The 19,411-nt window shown below is 42.0% G+C and overlaps 1 protein-coding gene across 4 annotated transcripts in view; it reads right to left on the bottom strand.

Annotated features, from left to right (window-relative positions):
- ATG4D (autophagy related 4D cysteine peptidase) overlaps positions 1-16,308 on the bottom strand; it is a 37,719-nt gene extending 21,411 nt beyond the window's left edge. Inside the window, exons 1-2 of one of the 4 annotated variants that reach the window (XM_083354699.1) lie at positions 16,163-16,308; positions 14,778-15,074 (exon numbers count right to left, since the gene is read on the bottom strand). In XM_083354699.1, the coding sequence (XP_083210825.1) occupies positions 14,778-14,994 (217 nt within the window). In that variant the 5' untranslated portion in view covers positions 14,995-15,074; positions 16,163-16,308. Of the gene's footprint in view, positions 1-14,777; positions 16,111-16,162 lie in introns of those variants that run through there. The other 3 variants (XM_083354698.1, XR_014491462.1, XM_083354697.1) reach the window with 3 other exon arrangements.
- Between the last annotated feature and the right edge of the window lie 3,103 nt (positions 16,309-19,411).

The following is a 19,411-nucleotide window of genomic DNA, read 5'->3' as shown; positions in this document are numbered from 1 at the left end:
AATTAAGGCAGAATACCAACAAATAGCCTGAACCTGCAAAGGTGAAATTAGGAAAGCTAAGGCTCAGAACAAACTAAAACTTGCAACAAATGTCATTTTTTTTAAAAAAAAAACTTCTTTCAACATATGAAAAATAAGAAAAAAAAATCAAAGATAACAATTGGTCCACTAATGGAGAGGATGGCAAGAAAGTAATGACCAGTAGAAAAAAGCAGAACTGCTTAACTCATTCTTTGCATAATACAACCTCACTTACCAAAAACAGAACCGTAAAAGACAGCCTAGAAATGCAAATTAAAATAAACAAAAACAAGTTAAGAGAACATCTCTCAGCTCTAGATGAATTCAAATCTCCAGGTCCTGAACAGATTACATCCCAGAGTTTTGAATGAACTGGCAGATGTGACCTCAGAGCCTTTGAACCATATCTTTCAAAGATCCTGGAGCACCAGAGAGCTACTAGAGGACTAGAAAAGAACTGATGTGGCTCCCATCTTCAGAAAAGGAGGGAAAAAACAGATCTAAGAAACCAATCAGCCTGACCTCAATACCTGGGAAGATCCTGGAAAAAATAAACAAGCAACAGATCTGTGAACACCTAGAAACAAGCAAAATTATAACAGAAGCCAACATGGGTTTGCCAAAAAGAGATCATGCCAACAAATCTTATTTCATTCTTTGGCTACGTGACTAAATTACTGATTGAGCAAAATGCTGTGGACATAATATAATTGGATTTCAATAAGCATTTGACAAAAGAGGCCACAGACTACTTCTTGGTAAGGTAGAACAATGTGGAATAGACAATATCATCAGATGAATTCATAATTGGCTGACAAACTGCACTCAACGTGTAGTCCTTAATGGTACTACATGTACATGGAAGACGTAAGCAGTGGGGTATCCCAAAGTTCTGTTTCAGGCCCAATACTCTTCAATATCTTCATAAATGATTTAGGTAAGGGAATAGAAGGGGAACTCATCAAATTTGCTGTCAACACTAAGCTGGCAGGAATAGCCAACATCCCAGAAAATAGGCTTATGATCCAGATGGATCTCAACAGACTTGAACACTGTGCCCTATCCAACAAAATAAAATTCAATGGTGAGAAAAGTAAGGTTTTACACTTATGCAAGAAAAACCAGATCTATAGTACAGATTAGGTGAAGCTTCACTCAATAGTAGTACCATTGAGAGGGATCTTGGAATCCTCGTGGACAATCACTTAAATATGAGCCAACGGTGTGCTGCACTTGCCAAAAAGGACAATGCAACCCTAGGCTGCATTATTAGAGGGATAGAATTGTCAAGGAATAATTCTTCCTATCAGAGGGCGATGGACCGTACTTCAGATGATGCATAATGTGTGTGGGTGAAGGAAAATAAAACCCGACGCATATTCTATTAAAAACCTTTAATCACAAAAGAAAAATATATATAAACAAAGAAAGCTAACCAACTACATCCTCTCTCATCAGACAGTAAAAAGAAAAATGTAAAGACAAAAACTAAAAAACTTTTTACGCTTGCGCACACAGCAAAACTAACTCATAACATAGCTAGACCACACAACATTCACTATGGTTACCACATAGGTTATCAATACAGGTGCAGAACAGAATAAAATGTACAATTAGAATTGAGCTCTTCGGACGAACTAAAAAAAAACGTGACATCCCCTTCTTTCGTCAGCAAAGCAAAGATTCAGGTAAGGCACATCTTCTCACGCAGACACTCGTGTTGGGCTGCAGGTAGTGGTTTGTTCAACATATCAGCAATTTGATCACGTGTAGGCACATACTCCCCTTCATGGATTACTGCCTTGTCGTGGCGAAGGGGCTTGCGGAATTCAATGAAGCTATGAGCTATGCCGTGCAGGGCCACCCAAGATGGAAAGGTCATAGCAGAGAGTTCTGACAAAACATGATCCACTGGAGAAAGAAATGGCAACCCACTCCAGTATCTTTGCCCTGAAAACCCTATGGACAGTACCAAAAGGCAAAAGGATATGACGCTGGAAGATGAGCCCCTCAGGTCGGAAGGCGTCCAATATGCTACTGGGGAAGAGCAGAGGGCTAGTACTAGTAGCGCCAGAAAGAATGAAGCGACTGGGCCAAAGCTGAAAGGACGCTCAGCTGTGGATGTGTCTGGTGGTGAAAGGAAAGTCCGATGCTGTAAAGATTTTTTCTCCATAGGAACCTGGAATGTAAGATCCATGAATCAAGGAAAGCTGGACGTGGTCAAACAAGAGATGACAAGACTGAACATCAACATCTTAGGTATCAGCGAACTAAAATGGACAGGAATGGGTGAATTTAATTCAGATGACCATCAGGTATACTACTGCAGGCAAGAATCCCTCAGAAGAAATGGAGTAGCCTTCATAGTCAATAAAAGAGTAGGAAAAGCAATACTGGGATACAATCCTCAAAATGACAGAATGATCTCAGTTCGAATCCAAGGCAAACCATTCAATATCACAGTAGTCCAAGTCTATGCCCCAACCACCGGTGCTGAAGAGGATGAAATTAACCGGTTCTATGAAGCCCTACAGCACCTTATAGAACTAACACCCAAAAATGATGTCCTTATCATCATGGGGAATTGGAATGCTAAAGTAGGAAGCCAAAAGATAACTGGAATAACAGGCAAGTTTGGCCTTGGAGTACAAAATGAAGCAGGGCACAGGCTGATAGAATTTTGTCAAGAGAATACGATGGTCATAGCAAACACTCTTTTCCAACAACCCAAGAGACGGCTTTACACATGGACATCACCAGACGGTCAACACAGAAATCAGATTGACTATATGCTCTGCAGCCAAAGATGGAGAAGCTCTATACAGTCAGTAAAAACAAGACCAGGAGCTGACTGTGGCTCAGACCATGAGCTTCTTGTTGCAAAGTTTAGGCTTAAATTAAAGAAAGTAGGGAAAAGTGCTAGGCCAGTCAGGTATGAATTAAATCATATCCCTGTTGAATATACAGTAGAGGTGACAAATAGATTTAAGGAATTAGATCTGATAGACAGAGTGCCTGAAGAACTATGGACAGAGGTTCGCAACATTGTACAAGAGGTAGCAACCAAAACCATCCCAAAGAAAAAGAAATGCAAGAAAGCAAAATGGCTGTCTGAGGAAGCTTTGCAAATAGCTGAGGAAAGGAGGGAAGCGAAAGGCAAGGGAGAAAAAGAAAGATGCTTCATGCTTCATTGACTATGCCACGGGTCGGCAACCCGCGGCTCCGGAGCCGCATGCTCCCAGCCGCCCGGTGCGCGCGCACCTCTTCGAACGGGCAGTTGTGCGCGTGCACCTCACCAAATGGAGTGGCACCACCCGTTTGGAGAGGTGCGCGGTCCCCTCCGCGCGAACGGGCAGCGGCGCCGCTCTTTGGGAAAGCTGCCGCGGCACGTTTGCAGGCTGCCGAAAGCGGCAGCTCTGCAAACGGGCCGCGGCAGCTTTCCCAACAAGCGGCGCCGCTGCCCATTCCGAGAGGTGCATGTGCACCTCTCCGAACGAGTGGAGGTGCGCGCGCACCTCCCCAAACCTTTGGAGAGGTGCGCGGTCACCTCCGCGCGAACGGGCAGCGGCGCCACTCTTTGGGAAAGCTGCCGTGGCACGTTTGCAGGCTGCCGAAAGCGGCAGCTCTGCAAACGGGCTGCGGCAGCTTTCCCAACAATCGGCGCCGCTGCCCATTCCGAGAGGTGCATGTGCACCTCTCCGAACGAGTGGAGGTGCGCGCGTACCTCCCCAAACCTTTGGAGAGGTGTGCGGTCACCTCCGCGCGAACGGGCAGCGGCGCTGCTCTTTGGGAAAGCTGCCGTGGCACGTATGCAGGCTGCCGAAAGCGGCAGCTCTGCAAATGGGCCGCGGCAGCTTTCCCAACAAGCGGCACCGCTGCCCATTCCGAGAGGTGCGCGCGCACCTCTTCGAATGAGCGGAGGTGCGCGCGCACCTCCCCAAACGGGCAGCTCTGCAAACGAGCCGTCGCCGTCGCGCAACCGGGAACCGGTTCCATCACACATAAAAAAAATGGCAACCGCGCGCGTCCGCGCCTGTGCAAGAAAAACCCGTTTTGCGCATGCGCGTGCATGGACGCACGCACGCGGCTCTCACTTTTTTTTATGTGTGATGGAACCGGATCTCAGTGGCTCTTTTCCTTTTTCAGGTTGCCGACCCCTGGACTATGCTAAAGCCTTTGATTGTGTGGATCATAACAAACTGTGGCAAGTCCGTAAAGAGATGGGCGTACCAGACCATCTTATTTGTCTCCTGAGAAACCTATATGCGGGCCAAGAAGCAAAAGTGAGAACTGGACACGGAACCACTGATTGGTTCAAAATTGGGAAAGGAGTCTGGCAAGGCTGTATACTGTCGCCTTACCTATTTAACATATATGCAGAGCACATCATGAGAAAGGCAGGGCTAGATGAATCAAAAGTTGGAATTAAGATTGCCGGAAGGAACATCAACAACCTAAGATATGCAGATGATACCACTCTAATAGCAGAAATTGAAGAGGAACTAAAGAGCCTCCTGTTGCGAGTGAAGGAGAGTGCAAAACTTGGGTTGAAACTAAACATTAAGAAAACCAAGATTATGGCATCTGTCCCTCTCAATTAAATTAAAAGATGCTTGCTACTTGGGAGGAAAGCCATGGCAAATCTAGACAGCACACTAAAAAGCAGAGACACATCACCCTGTCAACAAAAGTGCGTATAGTCAAGGCTATGGTCTTCCCAGTTGCAATGTATGGCAGTGAAAGTTGGACCATAAAAAAGGCTGAGCGCCAAAGAATTGTGTCCTTTGAACTATGGTGCTGGAGAAGACTCCTGCGAGTCCCTTGGACTGCAAGGCGATCAAACCAGTCAGTCCTAGAGGAGATCAACCCTGACCACTCTTTAGAAGGCCAGATCCTGAAGCTAAAACTCAAATACTTTGGCCACCTAATGAGAAGGAAGGACTCACTGGAGAAGAGTCTAATGCTGGGAAAGATTGAGGGCAATAGAAGGGGACGACAGAGAATGAGGTGGCTGGATGGAGTCACTGAAGCAGTAGGCGTGAGCTTAAATGGACTCCAGAAGATGGTAGAGGACAGGAAGGCCTGGAGGAACGTTGTCCATAGGGTTGCGATGGGTCGGACACGACTTCACAACTAACAACAACAAGGCACATACTGCAGTTTCACAAAACCTTGTTTAAGTACTTGTCTTATGTTTTGATAACGGATGTCAATGTGTCTGGACCTGGAACGTGTAAATCGATTCTTGGATATGTAAACCACAGATTCGTTGTCTTCCATCACAGTGATCGTTCGAATTGGAGGTGTCCATATATCTGTGACTAAAGCATCAAACCAGGTTAAGGAATTGCATGCATCAGAAACACAAGCATACTCAGCTTCTGTAGAGGAACAAGAAACAAAATTCTGTTTACGCACATGCCAGTAAACAGGACATCCCTTTAGAAACATCATATAACCTGAAGTGCTTTTCCATAATTTCTTATCACTTGCCCAATCTGAATCTGCATAACAACATAACTCTGCATAGCCAGTATGTGTAGGTTCTAACAATAACTTCATGTCTTTGGTGTGTTTTAGGTATCTCAATAATTTCTTAACACATGTCGAATGAAACTGTTTTGCTTTGCCTACGTGTCGTGATAGATTAACACTAAGTGCAATGTCGGGTCTAGTCCAACTACTGATATACAGCAGCGACCCAATGACTGAGCGATAAAGTGTTTGGTCTTCGAACTCAGGACTCGGTTCATGTGTCAAGTTGTGAAAATCGGTTTGCATGGATACCCATGCATACTCACTGGTTTAGCATCCTCCATGTTGCAGTGATGCAATAGTTGTTCAACCTTATCTTCTTGTGTGAGGCTAAACCCCTTCTGGGTTTTGACAACTTGAACACCCAAATAAGTGTTAATGTGTCCTAAAGACTTCAATGTGAAAAACTGCTGTAAAGCATTAGCAAAAAATCTCACTCATCTGCTTATTTAGCCCAATATAAACAATATCATCAACATAAACAAGAATTATCTCATACCCATTATCAGATCTTTTCGTGAACATGCATTCATCTGTTGCAGACTTAATAAAGCCCATTGAATTTAGTTTGTCAAAAAGACATAAGTACCACATTAAACCAGACTGTTTCAGACCATAAAGACTTTTGTGTAGAAACCAGGTATCCCCTTCTTGCTGTCGAAAACCTGGAGGACCTTTCACATAGATGACTTCATCTAGGTCAGCGTGTAGATAAGCCGTCTCAACGTCGAACTGGAAAACCTTCAAACCAAGGATAGTTGCAGTGGCTAAGGCAATTTTCACACTCTCAGTCCGCACTGTGGGTGAGTATGTATTTGTATAGTCCTCAGGATAACGTTGTGCGAAACCCTGGGCTACAAGTCTGGCCTTGTACAACGACTCACCATTTGGCTTCTTTTTAATCCTGTAAATCCATCGAGTGCCAATAACTTTCTTGTTTGCTGGACAACTTGCAGGTGTAAACACTTGAAGTTTCTTTAGACTGTCCATTTCAGCCTGCATTGCCTCATACCATTTATCTTGCTCTACTTCAGGAAGATGTTTGATTTGTGTGAACTTCTCAGGCGGAAGTGTAACATTACAAATCAATGGTAAAGGTGCTTTTGTTATTTGCCGCGAATATCGTTTTGGAGGAATCCCCTTTGTGGCCCTCTTGGAACATCTCAGAACAACCGTCCATTCTTCTTCCGTGTCGTCCTTGTCTTCGTCGTCACCAGCAGCAGCATCGGCAGCTTGCGAAGACGGAACAGTCGGTTGAGAAGAACTCGTGCAAGAAACATCCTCCTGTGGATCTTGATCATCAGGCTACGAGACATCGGCAGCAGCATCTCTAGGAAAATAAACTCCAGGATCGTTAGAATGAATCCTGGACCAGTCAGCATCTTCCTCAAAAGTAGCAGATTGTGAAATCACTATTACATGATAAGAAGTAATATATTTGCTCCATTTTGAATTATCATCAATACCCATAAATCTCATTCTTTTTGCTGCAGGACCCTTTCTTTCTTTGGGCCAAGGGAATATTCACCATAGCATATGAACCAAAAATATGGAGATGTGAGAGGTCAGGCTTGTGTCCATATAACATGAAATAAGGGGTCTGATTTATTACACTACTCCAAGTACGGTTGATGATATGATTAGCGTATTTAATAGCTTCACCCCAGTATGAGAGACTGAGGTTAGCATTTTCAAGTAGGCAACGCATCATGGTTTGCAGAACCCCATTTCTGCGTTCTGCCACTCCATTTTCCGCCGGAGTGTAAGGAGCTGAGGTTTGATGTACTATCCCATTCTTACGCATCCAGTCCTGGAAACGCTGAAACATGAATTCAGCACCACATCTGGTGATGTTGACTTTGAATTGGGTGTAGACAAGATTGGCAAAGACTTTAAAGATCTGAAAGGTCTCAGATTTTTCTCTCATAGGAAATACATATCCATATCTAGAGTAATTATCAACAATTGTCAAGAAATATCTTTTACCACCAATTGTTGGTGTAAAAGGAACTACTATGTCAGTGTGTACCAAATCAAAAATGCGTGTTGATAGGCGTGTAGCGCATTTTGGAATGGCTGCTGCTTTGGATTTGACTTTCTTGCAGACAGCACAGTCCAAGAACACCTTACACCCCTTTAGATCCAAACCTCTTGCAAACTCTGGCATCTTCTTCAGAACACAGAAACTGGCATGACCCAATCTTCTATGCCACTTATGGATACCCCTGGAATGCAAAGGTTTACCTGTTAGTGAATTCTCAACATTAGCATGTTTATTAGGAACCCCAGGCTTGCCATGAGCAACCTGTGTCTTATTTGTTCTCCTGTTAGCTTTAGGAGCCTTTGGAGTAGTAACAGGATCTCTCTCTGGGACGTCTCTCACTGGGCCTGTGCTCTCCCTTTTTGGAGCTTGTATACTTGCCTGCTCTTGCGGCTTAAGACTTTGGCTTTATATAATAAACACCACCAATCAACATGGTTTCAGCAACAATATCTCCATCTTTAACTACATAACTTGCTTTTTCGAGATGATGGACCTGGAATTTTGACACCCTAGACAAGTAACTCTCACTAAGCAAATTACTATTGGCAGACGGAACGTAGTAAACGTCGGGAATGGGTGCACCGAGCTCTTCAATATAAACAGTTCCTTTTCCCATGACCTGAACAGGATGATTTGAAAAAGAGTAAAGTTCACGAAATTCAGGTTCAGGCTCATGCATCTCTGTGTACAGCTCTTTTCTGTAGATAACATGTAATGCTGCTCCACTGTCCAAAGTCCAAAGAAGTCACCTGTCATACTCTGGTTGAGGCTGTGGATCGTTGCTTACAACCAATGTGGCAAGTGGAGCTTGCGGATCACGCCTGGGACCACGACCACTACCTTGTCGTCCGCCTCTACCTCTGCCTCCTCTGGAATCTGTTCCTCTGGGCTGGTACGTGACGGGCACTGGAAATCATTGGGGACAATCCCGGGTGGCATGTCCCACACGATTGCAGATGTAGCATCTTGGCATCCTTGGAACGTAGGCCCTTCCACGGAAGGGACGCCTCGCTGAAGCTTTTGATGCAGGTGGTTCCCTTAAATGTGGCGCGGCTTGCATAAGTGCCTCTTCTTCAGTTAAAATCCTGCATACATGATCCACTGTGCATTGAGCAATAGGCACTTGATTAATCTTAGTAATAGCATCTTTCCACTCGTAATTCAATGAATTGATGATAATGCTGATCATTTGAAAATCATCAATAGGATAACCTTTTTCACCCAGCTCTTTTCTAATTCCTTTCATTTTAGTCAAATGTTCTCCTATACATTCACCAGGTTTTAATCGGAAACCATGGAACTCAGACAAAAGTAAACATGTTGACTCAATTGACCTAGCCGATAACATGTCTCTAATTGAGTCCAAATTTGTTGGGCAGTTGCATCTTGTGAAAATGTGAGCTGCAGCTCAGTGTCCATTGACATCAATAATGTCATGCTTTATTATCCAAGTCCCATATGTCAGGAGTCCATGGCTGAACAGGAGAATTAAATACCATCATGTGAGTACCTTCTCTGCGTAGCAATAGGCCAACCTCACTGACCCATGCCCTGTAATTCTGTCCTGACCGCTTTAATTTTAGGTCACCAGCCAGTGGTACAATAGAGGGTGTATGTTGAGGAACATGCAGTGCAGGTTGTGCAATCCGACCATAACCTGCAGGGGGCATCAGTGGCGTCTGTGCCTGTGCCCGGACATGCAGCAGTTGCATTGGAGCTGCCGGTGGTACAGGTGCTGGCTGTGACTGTATTTGAGCCGCCAGTCCACCCTGGCCAGCAGGAGGCGCTGCTGGTGGTGCATTAGCATGACCTGTAGAAGGCACTGGCCTTTGCAATTAAGAACCCAGTGGCAATTGCGTGTGGTTAAATATGGATGTGCTCTGCCAGGTAGAGGGACTTGCATAGAAGCAATATTAACAGGAATACTAGCACCATCAGGGGCTGGAGCCTCAGGTAACTGTAGAAACTTTGCGTCTCTGAGCAATGATTCCTGCATGGACATTTGTGAGAGTGAGAGCTGCAGGCTTTGCAATTCATGTCTTAATGCAGCTTCACCAGCAGATGGTGCTCTAATTTTAGATTCAGGCATCGTGACTCTGTGTGTAGACATTCAAGACTGCCCATAGTCATGTGACTGTAATATAGGAGCTTCCAGTTCCCATTCGTCTGACATGACACTCAATGGTGGGTGTGACTTTGGCTTTGGAGAAGGAGGAGGAGGTGAAGGCAACATGGCCGACACTGGCCTTTGAATCACAGCAGAGCCCCCCTCATGCTGCTGCAATTGCTTTTCAAAAACACCAATTTGTTCACAGTAGCCTTGGACAGCCCTCTCTCGCATAGTTGGCTCAGGGCTTGAAGGAGCATGAGGAATGTTCTCCAGCCTGACTTTAGGTTTCGCTCCAAGCCTTTGGAATTCATCATGAGCCCCTGGAGTATGAACATTTTCAAGGGTAGCTGCCAGGGAGCTTGGAAAAGCAGAAAAGAGTGACTGACCTTGCATCGGTGACAGGAGCAGGTGCGTCTTCTCCAAGGCGTGTGGCTGAAGCGAGCGGAGTCTGTAAACTTAAAGAAAGATGCCCCAGAGACAGGCTCCGAGCCTCCCTTTTTATCCGTGCCTTCCTTCCCGACATGTTTCAGCAATTAATCACAGCTTCCTCAGTCGCCAGAACCAACTAACTGATAACAGTCTCAAAAACATGCATCGTCTAAAACATAAATCAAACCATTCTCTCCTACCAATGTCAAGGATTAATTCTTCCTATCAGAGGGGGATGGACCGTGCTTCAGATGATGCATAATGTGTGTGGGAGAAGGAAAATAAAACCCGACGCACATTCTATTAAAAACCTTTAATCACAAAAGAAAAATATATATAAACAAAGAAAGCTAACCAACTACATCCTCTCTCAACAGACAGTAAAAAGAAAAATGTAAAGACAAAAACTAGAAAACTTTTTACGCTTGCGCACACAGCAAAACTAACTCATAACATAGCTAGACCACATGACATTCACTATGGTTACCAGATAGGTTATCAACACAGGTGCAGAACAGAAGGAAATGTACAATTAGAATTGAGCTCTTTGGACGAACTAAAATAAAACGTGCAGTGACAAGAATCAAAATCACTTAAATGTTAGTGCCACTTTATAAGGCCTTTATAAGTCCACATTTTGAATACTGCATCCAGTTTTGGACACTACAATATAAAAAAGATGTTGAGATGGGGATGGAGGCTAAAACATATGAAGAATGGTTGCAGGAATTGAGTATTTCTAGCCTAGTAAAAAGAAGCACTTGCAGCAACATGATAGTGATGTTCCAATATTTGAGGGGCTGTCACAAAGAAGAAGGGGGGTTCAACCTATTTTCCAGAGCACCAGAAGGCAAGACAAGAAACAACGGGTGGAAAGAAACAATCTAGAACTAAGAAATTTCCTGACAACAATTTCCTTACCATGAGAGCAATAAACCAGTGGAACGGCTTGCCTTCAGAAATTTTGGGTGCGCCATCACTGGAGGCTTTTAAGAAGAGTCTGAACAGCAACTTATCTGAAATGATATAGGCTCTCCTTGAGCAGGGGTTGGACTAGAAGATCTCCAAGGTCCCTTCCAACTCTTGTTATTCTGCTATTCTGTTAAGAATTCTCCCACAGCTTTAAAAACACATAGGGATGGAAACATTACTAATAGAAGGATGAAAGTTCTGCACCTGAGCAGGGAAACAGTCAACCCTACAAGGTGGATCAAAGTATGAAACCAATGCCTTATAAGCTAGGACAGTATTGTAAAGTTGTACTAACAGAATCTTGAAACTCTGAATGTGCTTTCTTCTCCCTCCCTTTATTTTCATGTGAATTTGGGAGGTTCTTTTCTGAGACTTTTTTCAAGTTAGTTTCTTGGCCTGGGCTCAAGCCCTGCTTATCTCAGCATTGCCTTACTAGTGACTCTTCTCCTGTCCTTTAGGGCCATTTTTATGTCCTCTACAAAGGCCAAATTGAAGTCCATCCTCAGCCATAGAATGGCGAAGTGCCTGGATTATATTGGAGTAGTCCAATCTATTTCACAGGATTTTAACTGAGGGAAAATGGGAGGAAAAAATGATATATATGTCACCATGAGGAAAGACCAAATGCAATAGCAATATAGCCCTTAAACTTATATACTGCTCCCTAGTGCTTTACCACACCCTCCGAGTGGTTTATGTCAGCATACTGCCCCCAACAATTTGGGTCATTATTTTATGGCAGAAACTGAAGAGGAACTAAAGAGCCCCTTCTTGCGAGTGAAGGAGAGTGCAAAACTTGGGTTGAAACTAAACATTAAGAAAACCAAGATCATGGCATCCGGCCCTCTCAATTCCTGGCAAATAGATGGGGAGGAAATGGAGGTAGTGACAGATTTTATTTTCCTGGGCTCCAAGATCACTGCAGATGGGGACTGTAGCCAAGAAATTAAAAGACGCTTGCTCCTCGGGAGGAAAGCCATGGCAAATCTAGACAGCACACTAAAAAGCAGAGACATCACCCTGTCAACAAAAGTGCGTATAGTCAAGGCTATGGTCTTCCCAGTTGCAATGTATGGCAGTGAAAGCTGGACCATAAGAAAGGCTGAGCGCCAAAGAATTGAAGCCTTTGAACTATGGTGCTGGAGAAGACTCCTGCGAGTTCCTTGGACTGCAAGGCGATCAAACCGGTCAGTCCTAGAGGAGATCAACCCTGACTGCTCTTTAGAAGGCCAGATCCTGAAGCTAAAACTCAAATACTTTGGCCACCTAATGAGAAGGAAGGACTCACTGGAGAAGAGCTTAATGCTGGGAAAGATTGAGGGCAATAGAAGAAAGGGACGACAGAGAATGAGGTGGCTGGATGGAGTCACTGAAGCAGTAGGCGTGAGCTTAAATGGACTCCAGAAGATGGTAGAGGACAGGAAGGCCTGGAGGAACATTGTCCATAGGGTCGCGATGGGTCGGACACGACTTCACAACTAACAACAACAACATTTTATGGACCTTAGAAGGATGAAAGGCTGAGTCAACCTTGAGCCAGTGAGGATCTAAATCACAATATCATCAGCAGGTACAAGAATGGCAGATTAAGAAGTAACCATTTCTTTAAAAGCAGTACATTATCATAGAATACACAAAATGTGCAATGTAGGGAATGTTGGCAATCTCAGATTTTTAAAAGCAAAGATCCATCCATCCATCTCTCTCAGATAAATAGAATACAATAGAATAAAGCTGGAAGGGACCTTGGAGGTCTTCTAGTCAACTCCCCTGCTCAAGCATGAGAACCGATACCATTCCAGACATGTGTCTTTCTAGTCTCTTCTTAAAAGCCTCCAGTGATGGAGCGCCCACGATTTCTGAAGGCAAGCTGTTCCACTGATTAATTGTCCTCACTGTTAGGAAGTTTCTCCTTAATTCCAGGTTGCTTCTCTCTTTGGTCAGTTTCCAACCATTGTTTCTTATCCTGCCCTCTGGTGCTTTGGAGAATAGTTTGATGCCCTTCTTTGTGGCAGTCCCTCAAATACTGGAATACTCTATAATGTCACTCCTATTTCTTCTTTTCTTTAGACTAGCCAAACCCAAGTCCTCAGCCATTATTCATATGCTTTAGTCTCCAGGCCTTTGATCATTTTAGTTGCTCTTCTCTGAACTTTTTTCAGTCACAACATCTCTTGTGTAATATGGTGACAAAAATTGGTTGCAGTATTCCAGGTGTGGTCTTAGGATTTTATAAAGCAGTACTAATACTTCGCACGATCTTGATTCTATGCCTCTGTTTATACAACCCAGGATTGTATTAGTTTTTTTGGTTACTGCTGCACACTTCTGGCTCATAGTCAAGTGCTTGTCCGCTAGGACTCCAAGATCCCTCTCACAATTACTGTTTTTGAACCAAGTCTCACCTAATCTGTACTTATACATTTGATTTTCCCTGCCTAAATGTAAAACCTTGTTTTTTCACATTAAAATTAATTTTGTTGGATAGGGCCCACTGTTCAAATTTGTCAAGATCTTTTTTGATCCTGAGCTTGTCTTCTGGGGTATTGGCTACTCCTGCCAGTTTGGTGTCATCTGCAAATTTGATCAGTTTCCCTTCTATTCCCTCATCTGTCATTCAGTAGTATATGGAAGGCCAAATGAAATACATACACATCTATACACATATCAATGAATTTATTTCATTTCACTAACTCGGACCACAAATTCTTCATCAAAAATTATCTTCAAGAAAATAAGTGTGCAGTATGTCCTATTAGCTATAGGTTACAAAAAAGTAAGCTTCACTACCATAGCTGTAAAACAGTGGAAAAATAGGAACTGAAAAATAGGAACAGAATTTATTCTCCTAAACAGATAGTTTTCTCCAACCCATTCAGATTTATTCACAAAACTAGTTGTAAAAATACAAAGACAAATTATTCTTCTAATCTGCAATTACACTTCCCACTAAGCTAAAGTGTTTTGATTTTGTGTCAGGACATGGTGAGGGCCCAGTCATGTGGCTTAGAAATCATGGTTTATTGCTTAGTGTTGTTGTGAACATCAATAATTTATAGTTGGCAACTTTGATTTTTTTTTTTTTGCTTAATTGGGGGTACTACAATATTCATGTGAGGCAGTGTCAGAGAAATGGTAGACTGAAATTTTCAGACCGGGTTTCATGGATATCAAAGTAGTAGAGTAGAATGACAGGCTTAAATATATATTTTTTCTTTTAAAAATTCAAACTCTGAAAAATCTATCTAATTTTGAATAGTTTCAGAGAGATTACAGAATACAATGGCTACAATAGGTTTATTTTTTTTACAAATCTTTAGACAAATCTTTGTAGATTGTAAACCTACATTTTTAAAGGCTAACAATTAGGCCTCTAAAGGAAATAGGAACTTAAATATATCTTGAAAGACAAATGAATTAATTTTATGTGTGAAACTTAAGAAAACACAGGTCTCCTGATTTTAAAGTCACAAAATATATTGAGAATTTTACTGAAAATTCCAAGGGCATAAAAGAGAAAAGGAGAAATATGTAGGATGCCCAACTGATGAAGTACTTACAGCTGTTAAGATTTTTTTTAAATCTATATTCAAAGTTTACCTTGGGGACTACTGAACAGTGATAAGATCTTCCCATTCCCATGCAGTTTCTATAATCTGAACTTACCATATTTCATATTGTTCCAGGTAGAGAGGAGCTTGCTCTTGATCTTGTCCACTTCATCAGGTTCACTATACTGGCTGCAGGTGGCACTTCTGGAGAAAAACCCTGGATAGCTCCCTCCCTGGCTGCTGGCTCGGGAATTAAAAAACTGCCTTCCATCTGAATGGTGCAACTCTTCCTGGCTTAAGTACTGCACTGAGGTGGGTGACACGGAATTCATTTAACGACTGAGACTAATGGAGACTATGTCCTCTTTGACAGGTTGATGAAAGCTTCATGTGCATTGCTGGGGAAGTAGAACTACAAAATCAAAGGCAAAATCACTAAGGAAGCTGCTGTAGAGATATAACAGCTCAATATATAATTATTAAATATAAACATCTGCAAATATGTCTTATATTCAAATCATCTTCCTAACTATAGCAAATCTCAAATCCTGCACAGATGTTTACTGCTCTGTATCCAACTCAATTGGGCTGGGGAGGGAGGAAGGAGGTTTTAAGGAATGTCAGGTCACCTATAAAGGCCAATCAATGAGGCAAATATTATAATGAACTCCACTTCTTTAAGCAATTAATTTTCATTTCCTGTTAATAGCAGTTAAAAGACCATGTATGTGCAAATCTTTGCACAAGACAAGTTCAGATATTTAAAAAATCTACAATATGGGAGAGAAAAGAACCAGAGAAAAGTCCATGGTTCCTCCAGCAATGCTTAAGACGTTTATACCAAAACTTTAAAAAATAGAGAATGTGTAGTTCAGGAATACATTTTATGTTCACCTCTTCAGTTGAGCATTGGGAAGTAACTCATCTGTTCAACACTAATAAAAGCTAATTTAGAAAGGCCAAGAAAAGAAAAAAGCCAACATATTTCAAATCAGTATTGTCAAACTTGTATTCTATTGATTACCATCTTAGTTTCGGGTTTACCGTCCCTAAATTATATGCAGAAAGCAAAATTGCTTTTGTTGCCTTATAAGGAAAGGGAAGAACTATCTGTTTTGGTGTCGTAATCATTAAAGCATCAGGAAAAGTCAAACAGAATAGTTAGAAGAAACCGGGAAAGCTTAATAGGGACAATTTCCGTTTCGGTGGTGAGTCCCACAACCCGCTCTGAAGAACTACAGTACCAGGTTTACCCAGCCTATGGTGAATGTGGGCGGGGGTGGGAGGAGGGCACACAGGTTACCGACTCCCGATCTTGGCCAGTGGAGAGGCTGGCTGCCTCTTCCCTGTCTACACCAGCCCCATTTGGTCTAATCTACAGCTCGTCCCCCCCACGCGCCGAACCATGCCCTTCGCAACCAAAGCGAAGACCTGTCCCAAAGCCTTCTCTAACAAACGCAGTAAGGCCAGCCTAAAAAGGTCCCGTCTTATCCAACTTACCCAAACGGCCGAGGCATAGGATAGGAGACTACGGGCCGTCTTTGGGACGTTCCGCTGGCCGCTATTCAATCCGCCACGAGCATCCAACTTCGCACTTTCTTACCGTACCGCAACAACGCCTCCGGTTCCGTCATCTTAGATCCCCGGAACAAGACCGGCGGAAGTGCTTCCTTGCCCTTAGACAACGGCCGGAAATACTTTGGCCAATAAAAAGAAATAGAAGCATTGCTTGAGGAGCGAATCGCGGGTGTGTTTTCGGCTACCCTCGTCTCCTAGATATTTACAACCGCATTTTTTTTCGTTTGGCGGGAAGAACATGCTTTTTCAAGGCCTTTTTAGCTCTGCTTCATAATATTAATAAATTGTAAAAAGGCAGCTTTTCATGGAACAATTTACATCCTGCTACGATATCTTTAACAGCATCAAACAACCATGTCTGCCTATCCCAGGTCTTTGGAAATTACTCGTTAAGTGGATAAAAATACAAAAATCCAGTGTTGTCTGAGCTGTGAGATGGACGGCAAATAAATTTGATAAATAAATAAATAAATACACCCTTGGCTGACTGTGAGATGAACAGATGATTATTCTGATAATAATTCTTCGGTCCTTGGTTAGGATTTGAATTATTAATTTTTCACCAATCTTTAACTATGACTCTAATTGAAAGATTATCCAAATCTGCTCTTAACACATCAGATTTTAAGTTTGCTTTAAAAGAATAAAGTATGGATAGCTGATGAGGCAATACAAGGTGATAGAAGAAGACTAATAACCTTTATTTATTTTCCTTTAATTCCACCCTTTTTCTCTTCTACCTGAATTATTCTTTTATACTTTTAGGAATTCATCAGTCCCTAATTTTTCTTCAAATTCCTGTGGAAGCAAGTTATTATATTCTGAATCTTCTTTCCCCAACCCTTGTTTTCCTACCTTCATTATTAACATTGTTTCTTTCTTCCCAGTCTTTTGTTGTTATTAAAGTCATGTTCTTTTCATATAAGCAATCACCTGTACCTAAAGCATGAAACATTTGCTTTTCTATAACTAATTTCCCAATATAAAGCACCTACAAAGTTGCTTGCACATAATCAAAGATATATATACATGATTACAAGCTTTCACATTTCTGTCAGTGACTTATTTGACATATTCCTTATATGTAATATTGGACTGGGGTCTAATAATTCAGTTTAGGGCCACAATGACAAAATAGAGAACCCATTTGGTTGGACAGTCCTTTTCTTTCTAAGTCAAATTAAAATAAGAAGTGATGTTTTCTCAAACTTCACATTTGAAAATGAAACAATTGTTTGGGCCAGATCAATAAAAAAATGTCTTTGATACTGAAGGAATCTCAAATGTGGTTTCCAGTTCAGGAAGATCAACTTGAACCCATATTTGTATCTGGTTCAATTGATAGCAAGTTCAAATGATACTGAAAAATCCATTGGTCTGGTTATCTTGAAGCACACTGGGTTGCAGGAATCCTTTGATTATTCCAGGTTGGGTAGGATGTGCAAACATATTTGGCATTTAATGAGTACGCCTGTCTCCACACTTAGTCCATTTAGCTTGATTACAGTCAATAGCTTTACGTGCATCAAAAAAAAGTTTCTGGCACTTTTCCATAATCTGGTGTTATTCTTCCCCAAAAGGTAATGTTTGTATGTTCCTCCATATGTCCATATTTAAAGTTATTGGTAAAGCTGCACTGTATTTACAGGAGCATAACAAGTGATCCTGTTGCCCCTTTGCAAGTAGAATACGTAGTCTTGTTACAAACACAACTCCCTTTTGCCCATGGTCCTTCCTTCTACCAAAGAAGTTACGAGGGAAACAACAGTAGCAGAAGAAAAATATTGCAATACACAGTCCAGGTTCCAGGAACATGATTTCCAGGGTAGTCCAATCCACTGAGGTTTTTCTCATACTTGGATGGAAACAGTTCAACAGGCGAGGCAGGTTGAAATTTCATTTGCAGGCCGTCCAGCTGCAGAGCTTGTGACTAGAGAGGGAATGATGGGACTTTCCATGGACTCACGCCTTGATTCCTTAAATCAGGAGGACTTGTCATGGTTGAGACCACTCAGGACTGGTATTTCTAGGTGACATTTCTTTTCACCTGAACAACAATGGCCAGAGACAGGTGGTAGGGCAGCCTGGGCCTGTACTGAGATAGAAGAGAAAACCTATGCCAGATTAAATATTGAGTAATTTTCTACTCTTCCTCATTGACATTCTTGAAAGTAACAAAAGTCTCCCATACATCATTTGAAAGGGACAAAGACAGTTTTCCCATTGAGGCCTATATTGAAATGGCCTCAACGCCAAACTTTGTAAAGCTTTTTATTTACTTCTATTTATCACAGATTTGTTTAACTAAAATATAAATACAACCGTACACCTCTTTTTTTATCTATAATATTTTTTAACAAAAACAAAGATTTAATAGTTGCTTCACAGTTTCTATTATAGGAATGAGAGAACTTGTGAACGAAGAATGGAATGACAAACATCATACAGATATCTCCACTTTTTCAACAGAATTTGAAATTAACATTCTTTATGGCAAAAATCTCAGAAGTTTCTGATAAAGCAAACCAGTCTTTCATTTATTATACATCCTATGAGGAGTGTTCATTGTGTAGTATCATCAGCATTTATCTCTTTTTTTTTGCTGCTTCTGTGTTCTAGCTAATTTTTTTTCAACTTCCCTCTCCCATCATGCAACATCCACCTCTCACTTTCTTCTACTTTCCATATTTCTATAGTACATTCTTGTTCCTTCAGCATTCTAAGGCTTGTGTTAAGGCATACAATTCACACATTTAGGATGACCCCGTTAGTGGCAATCCCCTTGTTTCCAACAATTTTAATGCATGCAATTCACAAATCTGTGCAAACCAACTTAAAAACCACTTTTCTGTTTCTCCCTTCTATTATCCATTCATTCACTGCCCTTCTGCCACTCTGGCCTAACTTCTGTCTTTTCTGCTTCCACAGCTTCTATCAACTTTTGCATGAGCCAACTGTTTCCCTTAGCTATTAATCAATCCTCTACATTTCTCTTCTCCAAAAGTATTGAAGATTCCATAATCCTTTTTGGAGTCAGTGTATATGTTCCCCTTTTCCTTTATTAACAATCTCAGAGCCTGTTGTAAGGCATAAAATCCACAGGTTAGTGCTGATTAAGGGAGGGAAATTCTCCCAGCTTCCACTTCCATTTTCTTTCCATTTACCATCCCA

This window comes from Vipera ursinii (assembly GCF_947247035.1).
Source record: "Vipera ursinii genome assembly, chromosome: 2".
NCBI lineage: Eukaryota > Metazoa > Chordata > Lepidosauria > Squamata > Viperidae > Vipera > Vipera ursinii.
Note: the sequence above shows the minus strand (reverse complement) of the source record. Positions and strands in the feature narration are given on the sequence as shown.